Source organism: Neltuma alba, unplaced genomic scaffold (assembly GCF_004799145.2).
Source record: "Neltuma alba isolate B1F8T4 unplaced genomic scaffold, ASM479914v2 tig00011208_pilon, whole genome shotgun sequence".
NCBI lineage: Eukaryota > Viridiplantae > Streptophyta > Magnoliopsida > Fabales > Fabaceae > Neltuma > Neltuma alba.
In genome coordinates, this window is record NW_021635932.1 from 11,669 (window position 1) to 22,077 (window position 10,409).

Here is a 10,409-nt window from a genome sequence, read left to right on the forward strand (position 1 = left end):
TTTGTACCAAAAATGGGGATGGTCCTTCCTCAGTTGCAATAAAGCCAAGCGTTACAGTTGCTCTATTTATATTTATTGTCTCCCCAGTTCTCCTTCCCTCCGCCTGTCCCTAATTCCCTTACTTTAGATTTGTCTGAACGGTTTAGATTTTTTTATTTTTAAATAATTATTTTAAGAGAAATAAAATAAAACAATCTCTTAATTATTATTTTTTAAAATGTTTTATTTAAAAAATAAATAATTAAAAATATTAAATCTAAATTACTTGAACCAAAAGTCCAGATGAATTACAGAGAAAATGAGCTTTGGGTTGAATCCCTCCTTCTGCCGCTAGACGACAGGAACTAATTAGGCATGTTTTATTTAAGTATAGCGTAATCACCCATCCCACATAATCTATATATACTACCTTCTGCCTTTAATACAAAAGTTTGTTTAATTTTTAATTTGGTTCTAGTTACAAGACTCAAATCTATTTTATCTATCATGTTTATTCATTTTTTCTCAAGATAATTCTTGTAATAGTTACACATGTTAAATATTTAGTTAAATAATAGTTTTAGCTAATATATATGATTGATAGGGATATTCTAAGAAAGACAATACCTATTTATTACAAATAACTAACTTAACTAATTTTTTTAATCTCTCAAAATTAGTTAGCTAGATTTGATATTAAGGATTGGAGGTAGTATATGTACTCCTCTTGTTCTAAATATAAGACCCACTTTGTAGTGTTATGAAGTGGGTCTTATATTTAGAACAAGAGGAATATATGATATCAAATTCATGACCCATGTTATTTACGGATTTCCACTGCTTAGGTTACAGTTTATTTTAAATTTAAAACGTGGATCCACGTCTTATCCAAAACTGACCATACATTCATACTCCTCCGGTCCTTATTATAAGACCCAATTTGACTTTTTATTGGTCCTAATTATAAGACCCATCCATTTTCTCTTTTATATTTATGCATTTTTTCCAAGATAATCCTTCTAATAATGATAGTTTTAGCTAATATACTTAATTAGCAAAGATATTTTAGGAATAACAACACTTATTTATTATAAATAACCAACTTAACTTACTTCCTTAATCTCCTCAAATAAGTCAATTGGGTCTTATAATTAGGACCGGAGGAGTACTACTATATGAGGTATAAAAGTTACAATAGACAGCACCACTCATAAATCATAAACCTCAGAGAATTGGCGAAACAAACATGACATATAAGAAAGAAACAAGGCTGGATTAGAAGGTAAATGGATGGATGGCATTTGAGGAATGAGGAGGGCGGCGAGAGAGGTGTGGTCCAGGGGAGCCGCAAAGGCTCACAAACGGCAATCATTCCATGCAGAGCACAATCCGGGCTCCAGGCATCTTAGAATCCACCGTGTCTCTCCAAACACAGCAACCCCAATCCTACCTTACACGCGTCTCTCCCACGTGCCACGCCTCTCTCTCTCTCTCTCTCAGCCGCCCCAATCCTGTACGGTCGGCCACACAGGAAGAAGCCACCCCACTCCCCCTCTAGCCACGGGGACCACTGGTGGCCCCTTCCTATGCGCTGCAACCACCGGCGCTACTCCCTCCCCCTCCGTCTCTCCTCTTCTTTTCCAGACTCCGCCGTCACTCCACATAACAAGTTTCCCCTTCTCAAATGCAAAATAATAACAAATCCATATATATCACCATAATGATAAATAAGCATACTACCTCCGGTCTTAATTATAAGAACCAGTTAACTAATTTGAGGAAATTAAAGAAGTAAATTGAGTTAGTTATTTGTCCTAAATAGGTGTTGTCTTTCCTAAAATATCCTTACTAATCAAGTGTATTGACTAGTACTATCATTGTTAGAAGGGTTATTTTGAAAAAAAAATATAAATATGAGAGACAAAGTGGATTGAGGTCTTATATTTATGACAAAATAAAAGTCAAACAGGATCTTATATTAAGGATCAAAGATAGTATTGTCATCCCACACCCATATATATATATATGCATGTGTGTGTGTGTCCATTGTTATGAATGATGGGATTTGATTGGTGAGCCAATAATCGCTCTCATTTGGATCATCTTAGTTTCTTTGCTCATCATCATCAAAATTGGGGGGTCACGCGGTTTGGGAGGTTCAATCCCAAATAACACTAAAAATGAAGGTGGTGGCATGGGATTTGCGTGTTTGTTTTGAAATACTGAAATGCATGTGCATCCCACAAATATACATACATATGAAGGAAACAAAAATAATAATATTGGCATCCATATTTAATCATTGCATGCCCATATTAGTATATGAGTATAACATACTACCACTTTGCTTCCACACCTACTCATGTATAATCTGGAGAGAAGAGGAAGCTTTTTCTGAAGAAGAAAGAAACAGGCATCATTGCGAGGCTATTCCATAGGGCAGATTCTCTTCTTCCATTGACCACAAAATCTCACTCCCCCTATATATATATATATATCATTGCCTAACCACCATCGTATTCCTCTCTAGCTGCCTTTCTTTTCTTGTTTAGGACTCACACATATTTTACTGTTAACAACTCTGAGTGATATCCGTGAGAAGCTGCGTTTGATGTGCGAGTTCAAGCCGCACAAACACTCCCACTGCCATGCCATAACCAACGTCCCTCGCTAGCTGCTTTCTCAACGTGAATATATATATATATATATATATATATATTTTTAATTAGCCTCATGATTTGTTAGCTTCTTTGGATAATTCTGACACATAGTGTCTACTACAATCAAAAAGCTTTCTTTTGCCACCACCATGCATTATGCTGCTCTTTGGTCCCCCCGGCCACTACTCCCACTCCTGACACGTGTCATCACCCTCTCCACCTTCTAGCTCATTCATTATTGTCCCCCTGCTTAATTCATAGTATTAGTTTTGATTCTCTTGTAACTAAGAGTTCATGAATTTAATTCCGCTTATAATCTCAGCAGTACATATACGTAGAAACCAACTTTAGTGCTTATCACCCCTAAACTCATCAAATTTGAACTATCTATATCTGATTTAAATCGTATTGATTTAAATTTTTAATTAATTATTTTTAAATAGAAAAATATTTTTTAAAATGATAGTTAAGAGATTATCTTTATTTTAGATTCTATATATTAAAATAATTATTTTGAACAAATAAAAAATCAAATCCGGATTATCCAAATGAAATATGAACAATCTAGATCTGATGAGTTTAGAGTACTCATAAAAGTAATGAGCAGTCAACATATGTGTGTTAGATTCATACGGTATAGAACTTGATTATAAGTAGCGAAGGTAAGGGCGTTAGGTGCAAAACTTGTAAGGAAGACCCGACCAACAAATCCGACAAAACCTTGATCTCTTAAACACGAGGAATTCAATTTAACTTTGTCATTCGTTATTCATATTTATGGGTTGGATCAACAATATCTATCACCGTACCACATGTTCGAGTTCATGTGATGAGGAGAGGAATTAGTTTTTTTATTTTAAAAGAAAAATTAAGTAAATGACATGAATCTCTTGGGACGAGACTGAATATTTAGAGAGGAAGCAAAAAGGAGAAAAGGAGCGTGCTCCAAACGCGCTTCTGGGGCGTATCGTACACACACACAAACACCATCACAGCAACAATAATTAAGCTAGTATGTGCTAAGCTCGCGCCTGCCTTCCCCCTTCCATCAAAACCCTTCCCCATTTATACCTCAAAGTGGCAACATGTGTGGAACAACATCACAGTAGGGTGGACCTACCAACAAAGAAGAAAACAAAATTAATATTTACAGACCCAATTAAATTTAAATCAATCAACAAATACAAAACACCCAGTAGCATATATAATACTGAGACCTTTAATTCCATCTCTGTGTCTCTCTCTTGTCGTTTAAAACCCACCCCCAGTTGATTCTTTCACTGTTTCATTCATTTCTCAACACGCACACGGCCATGGCTGCTTCGCTTCTTCTCATGGCCTCCGACAAAAACAAGACCATGAAACCGCCTCCTGCTCTTTTTGGTTTGTCCGAGGAAGAACCACCCAAGACGGAACCCTCCAAAAGCAGCAGAGGAAGGAAGGCCGGTAATAATGGAAAGGGTCCGAATCAGAAGAAGCAACCCCAGAGAGGTATGGGTGTGGCTCAGCTTGAAAGTATTCTCAGGGTTCAAGAGATGAACCAGATGCAGAGGTCATCGTCTTCAGCTGTAATAACACCACTTCATCTCTCTCCATCGTTCCCCACCGTCAATGACTCCTTCGCCGCCAGTCCTCCTCTGCGTTACGGTGCATCCACTAACCATGGACCGCTTCATTGCCCTCCTCCTCCGCCATGTATGTTAAATGGCACCGCCGTAATCCCTGGTGGGTCGGGTCAGGGTCCGACCGTTGGGACTGCGGCCAATAATGCTGCGTTCAATGTGCTTGGTGTTGGTGGTGGAGGGTACTCGTATGGATTCGGAGCTCCGGCTTGGAGTCCCTTGGTCGGATGCCCTGTGGAGACCTCGAGAGAGCTCTCTTCAATGCCAAATCCTTATTCTGAATCTCAGCCCTGTGATATTTGCTTCAAGGTACTCGTATAGTTTAGCTTTATATATATGGGTCTGATTGTTTTAAACTTGCAGGATTCGAGACACGTTCATAGCTTGTTTTTTTTAATGTTTTTATTCCTCTGATTTGTCGGCTTTTCTTCCTAGGTTGTTTTTTTAAATGTTTTTGCTGTTGTGATTTGTCCAGAAAAAGCGTTTCGCCGACGACAATATCGTTAGAGGATCAAATACAAGGAGAGACAGTTCTTTAGATATATGGTCCATGATCAATGGCCCGGATCATTTTCTGAGGTTCGCTCCCCAACAATGCCCCAACCTCCCTGCCGGAACCACTGATTTCAGCACCAGAATGTCTACTCTCAATGCTTATTCTTATCCCAATCTTGATGAGGTGTGTGTGTATATGTATATATATCTATATTTACCCTTTTTCCATCGTATTGTTTCAACACAGCACAGTAGTATATACAATGTTCGCCGTCTTCTGAGAAGCAATAACAACGGGTTTTGATTTATTTGTAGTCTGTGGGAGTTGTGGCGGTTCACAGGAAGGCAGGGTCGACGAGTGGGAAAATTTTGATGGAATATGAGTTTTTCCCGGGAAAAGAGAATGCGAGAGGCACTGCTTCCAAGGAACTGGAATTATCTTTAGTAGGGGGCGAAGCAGCTTATTCTTCTTCTTCTATTACTGCAGCGCTATCAGCTAGAGCTCTTAATGGGAATGCAGATGCTTCTGCAGCTGCTTCTAATTCTGTTGATCTGTCTCTCAAGCTTTAATTATCAGAGCCTTTCAGGCATATAAAAGCAATAGAGAATCAGAGCCCATGAGTCCTTTTTGTTCTGTTGTTTTTTGAGAGCAGTGATCTGTAATATGCATATGTAAGACGCAGGAAAAACACCGAACCCCTCCAATAGTACAACCTTTTTCTGTGTAATTTCCTTTTGTTGTTAAACTAATACTCTTCCAAACAGCCCTATGCATCTCCTTCTTGGGAAAATCAAATCCCTCTCTCTCTCTCTCTCTCTCTCTCTCTCTCATTCTAAAGCGCATTAACATGTTCGATGAATACATATATATATCACAGTATATATCGATCACTCTGGTGGATTGATTTCACAAGTTATTCATTTTTCAGTTCTAGTGTGTGGTTTAAGTATGAGATGCTTAACTGCAAAACGAAGTATAAGGAAGAAAATTAAAGAGAAGAGAAGAACAAATGGAGTTGAGGGGTTCAAAACAAAACCCTAGGATAGCTTAGCAGCTGGAGCTGTTGTTTCTGACTGGAAAGGCAAGAAGTTGCAGGCGACTTTTAATACTTTAACAGAATGAAGGTGAAAGTTTTTTCTGTTCTGGAGTTAGGTTTACGTCTTTTATGTGCTGAAACACATGGGAGGTATCTCTGTCTTGCCCTATATAGAGCTCAGAGTAATGCCTTTGGAGAGTCCTCCAAAAAAAACTTGAAAATGATCCATCACTAAGGGTTTTTCTGAACTCCCAAAACTTTGTCTTTGTGTAGGAGAGACCACAGAAAAACACTGCTGTATCAGAATTCGGACATTTTATATATTAAACTCTCTTCGATTTAATTAGCATTAACTACACAAGGCTGGCTACTTTTTATTTTGAAAATGAGAGCTCTTTTATTTATTTATTTTTTCATTTTTTGGTGACAAAATAGGAGCATTATGTATTGTCAAAACTTAAAAGAGAGTCTTCTTTCCCCTGCTTAATAATACTTAAAATTCTCATTTACTGTTTTCAAACATTCTCTCTCTAGCTAGGGTTCGTGTACTTCCAAAGATAATAGTGAGCAGCATTATGAGTACATAATAAACCGTTTTCTTTTCTAAAGGGTGTTTTGAGTTTTGATTACGATAACCTACGCGTGTGTTAAATGATCTTACATATCTAAAATCGAAAATTAGTGATTCCAAATTAAAAGGCATGCATGCATTTAAATATCTGAATTGAACGAATTGCGACTTGCCATTCCTCGGCACTCAATCTTGATTGTATGCATTTTTGATAAATACAAGGATTGACATTATCATCTGAATTATTTTTAGTTTTATTTACGTTTAGAAGTGATTTATTAATTAATTATCTCTTTATTTATTTCATCACACACACTCCCTCCGTTTCCCATTACCTTCAACATAAAAATACTGTTTTTCCATGTTTCATGATGATTGTCAACTTTAGATTGTATTATTAGATTGCATTAATCTAAGCTATCAGCAGTGTAATTTATTCAAACAAGTCCTAAACCGTTTTCTATTACTCATTTTATGTTTGAAATATTTTTTTTGGTGTGAAGCTAAAATTTCATGGCTCTATTTTGTTAATTAGTATTGATGAAGGAAAGGAATATATATGTTTGTAAATGATACTCCACCCATTCTATTAAAGTATTTAATTAATATGGGAATATTAGGAAAATTAAATAGATGGCTTAATTCTAACAAAATGGACATATAATCTCTCCCTAAAATTATTAGATGACCAGATGTAACATTATGGTAGTGTTGTATGTCAGTATCAATTTATATAAGTTAAACAACTTTGCATATATCAGTCCATGAATTACACAAATAAGTTTGGATAAAATTGATAAATATGAGAGAACAAATGGATTAAAGTCTTGTATTTGGAATTAAAACTCTCTAAACAGCTTGTACATAGATTAGAGGAGATGCAATTAGCTAGCTGGCTAGGTGTAATTTGGATAGGGAAGAAGAGGGAGGAAAGGGGGGGTACTTTAGTCCAGGGCCACGTTACTGAAAGGGAGATATATGAGCTAGGGAGGGAATGGGATGAGAGTGCTGTGTTAGAAAGAGGTCAGCTTTTGCTTTTCTTTTACTCTCTGCCCTGCCATTATACTTTTGGCAATCTTCTTTACTTTTTGTCTCTCTTCTCCTACCTATCCCTTTCGTTCTTCTTCCTTCTCTCTCTCTCTCTGCTCTTCCTCTTTACTGCTGCAATCTCCCCCCCCCCCCCCCAAATATATATGTATATATATAGCTTTTACGCATCCTCTTATCACATAAGGTATCAGTGAGCGCTAGGGCTGGGGTAGGTCTTTGTGGCATTTCACTTGAACATGTGTTATTGTGTTTTACTCGTGAATTTTTACCTCATTATTCTGTGAGCCATCAGTTTCTGTAAAGCCTTCAATTTCCCCCTCCTGAAAAATTATGTTCGCTATGAATGTTCTGATGCATGAAGTTGGCAGAGCCATTTCAGTGATATGCTATCACACGTTTGAGCTTCAAGACTCTGTTTTATATAAGACAGTATAAACATTACTTTCTCTAAGAAACTCATAAACTAAAACAGTACTTGAAGTGCATTGTTTTAACGAATAGTGTTAACTAATTACAACACAACTCATTATTGGTGAAGAGACTATGGAACGTGAAAAAAAAAGCGTGGACGGCAGGATTCGAACCTGCGCGGGCAGAGCCCACATGATTTCTAGTCATGCCCGATAACCACTCCGGCACGTCCACCGCTTGCTGGAGATCTCTCAAAGTACATAAATCTATGTTGCTGGCTAATCATTAAATATTAAAACATGTTGCCCGCCTTTTATGTATGTCTCGCGAGTAATAATGTTTTATTGCTTCAACTTTCAAGCTTTCTTTTCTCTTTTTAAGATGATACATTCTCGTGAATTTTACTCACGGGAAAATTTCAATGCCATTCAGATGATTAGATATTTAGATTTTTGACTAATACTCCCCTCGTGTTGTTGTAGTATCTAATTAGAGAGTTAATTTTAATTTTAAATGTAAAATCTATTTTTTATATTTATCATTTTATTCCCAAATCATCTCTATTAGTACTCTCTTAATAGGTCTCTTAATCTAATTAAATTTATTAAATAGGTCCTTCATTAAAATCAAGAAGAGCACGAATTTGAGCTGAGTTGGACAAGGAGAAAATATTCTTTTTAAAAATATTTTATCACTTTTCTGTGAAACTCTGTGTAATACATGGGATATATGTTTGATTGAGAAGGAAAGCATTTTAAGGTAATAAGTATGAGGGACAAGAGCTCCCATAATTTAAGTGGTTGGGGTAGTTTTGAAATGTAAATTTTTATGGAACTGGTATAAACCTAGATTAATATTTTGTGCCTCCAAAAAAACTAAATACGTTGGAGAGAAGGCTTTTAAATTTACTAATGGATATAAACGTTGGTCCACGGGAAAGGTAGGCATAAGGAATGGCACTAGTATTATCGTCAATAATGAATGGAAAAAGAATATAGTGAAAGTCAAAAGGATAGAAGGTATAATTATTTCTTTAAGAATAATTGTGGGAAGGGATATTATTAATGTGGTTAGTGCTTATGCACCTCAAGTAGGGATAGAAGACCATCTTAAGGAAAAATTTTGGACGAATATGGAGGGTTTGATTCAAAGCATACTACTCATGGAAAAGATTTTTATTAGCAGTGATCTTAATAGATATGTTGATAAAGAAGTGGGACAATATGCAAGGACTCACGGTGGTATGAGTTTTGGAGTGCGAAATAATGAAGGGCAAACTATTATTGATTTCTCCCTCATGTACAACTTCAAGATTGTTAACACTTGCTTTAAGAAGCGAGAGGAGCATTTAATCACTTATAAGTCTAGGTCACAAATTGATTTTTTTCTGGTAAGAAATCTTAATAGAAAACTCTACACAAATTGTAAAGTGATTCTTAGAGATGGCATGACATCACAACATAGGGTACTCGTCTTTGATGTGCATATTAAGTGTATAAAATGAAAGCGCTAACAAGTGTCAATTCCAAGGGTCAAATGGTGGTAGTTAAAGGGAGAGAAGTGAAAGACTTTCAAAAGGACTCTTTTAAAAGAAGAGGTTTGGGAGCTATAAGGAAATGCTAATCTTATGTGGACGGAAATAACTAATAAGGTCCAAAAGGCTGCTAAAACAATTTTGGGTGAATTGAATGGTCATGGTTGGCAAGATAAGGAGACATGGTAGTGAAATAAGCATGTGCAAGAGAAAATCAAGCATAAGAGAGATTGTTTTAAAGCCATACATTTGTGTGATAATGTTAAAAATTGGGAAATGTACCGTTTAGGTAAAAAAGAGACTAGGAGAGCAGTTGGTGAAACTCGTTCTAAAGCTTTTGAGAAGTTCTAAAAAGATTTAGGGACTAAGGCTCGAAAATGCAAGATTTACAAGATTACAAAGAATGAAGAAAGAAAAACAAGAGATTTGGACTAAGTAAGATGTACAAAAATTATTGATGGTGATATTAATGATCGATGGGAAGCCTACTTTTATAAGCTACTTAACAATGAGGGCGAAGGATTGACTTATTAGTTTGAAGATTTGACAATTGGATAAGAGGAACATAATTTAGTTTTTTATCAAAGAATTCGAGTTGGTGAAGTTAAGGAAGCTCTCAAGAAAATGAAAAATAATAAAGCAATTAGACTTGATGGTATTCCTATTGAAGTTTGAAAATGTTTGGGTAAAGGTAGTGTGTTGTGGCTTACTAAGTTATTCAATGAGATATTACACTCTAAGAAAATGCCTAATGATTGGAGAAAAAGTACTATGTACCTATTTATAAGAATAAAAGGGATATCTAGAATTGTGCTACTTATAGAGGGAATAAGCTCATGAGCCATACCATGAAATTGTGGGAGAAGGTGATAGAACATAAGTTGAGATAGGAGACTTGTATTTCTGAAAACCAATTTGGGTTCATGCCAGGAAGATTGACAACAGAAGTGACTTATTTACTAAAGGGGTTAATGAAAAAGTACCGAAGCCATAGAAGAGACTTGAATATGATTTTTATTGATTTAGAAAAAGCTTATGATCGTGTGCCTA

At 36.2% G+C, this 10,409-nt stretch overlaps 1 protein-coding gene and 1 non-coding gene across 2 annotated transcripts; one reads left to right on the forward strand and one right to left on the reverse strand.

Moving 5' to 3' along the window:
- The first annotated feature begins 3,952 nt into the window (after positions 1-3,952).
- LOC114762308 (protein SPOROCYTELESS-like) lies at positions 3,953-5,326 on the forward strand. The gene is made up of 3 exons (XM_028951778.1): positions 3,953-4,570; positions 4,737-4,940; positions 5,072-5,326. The coding sequence occupies exons 1-3, from the start codon at positions 3,953-3,955 to the stop codon at positions 5,324-5,326; spliced, it is 1,077 nt and encodes a 358-aa protein (XP_028807611.1).
- Positions 5,327-7,977: 2,651 nt separating this feature from the next.
- Positions 7,978-8,059, reverse strand: TRNAS-AGA (transfer RNA serine (anticodon AGA)). Its single transcript has one exon. It is a non-coding gene; the product is annotated as a tRNA-Ser (tRNA).
- Positions 8,060-10,409: the final 2,350 nt, after the last annotated feature.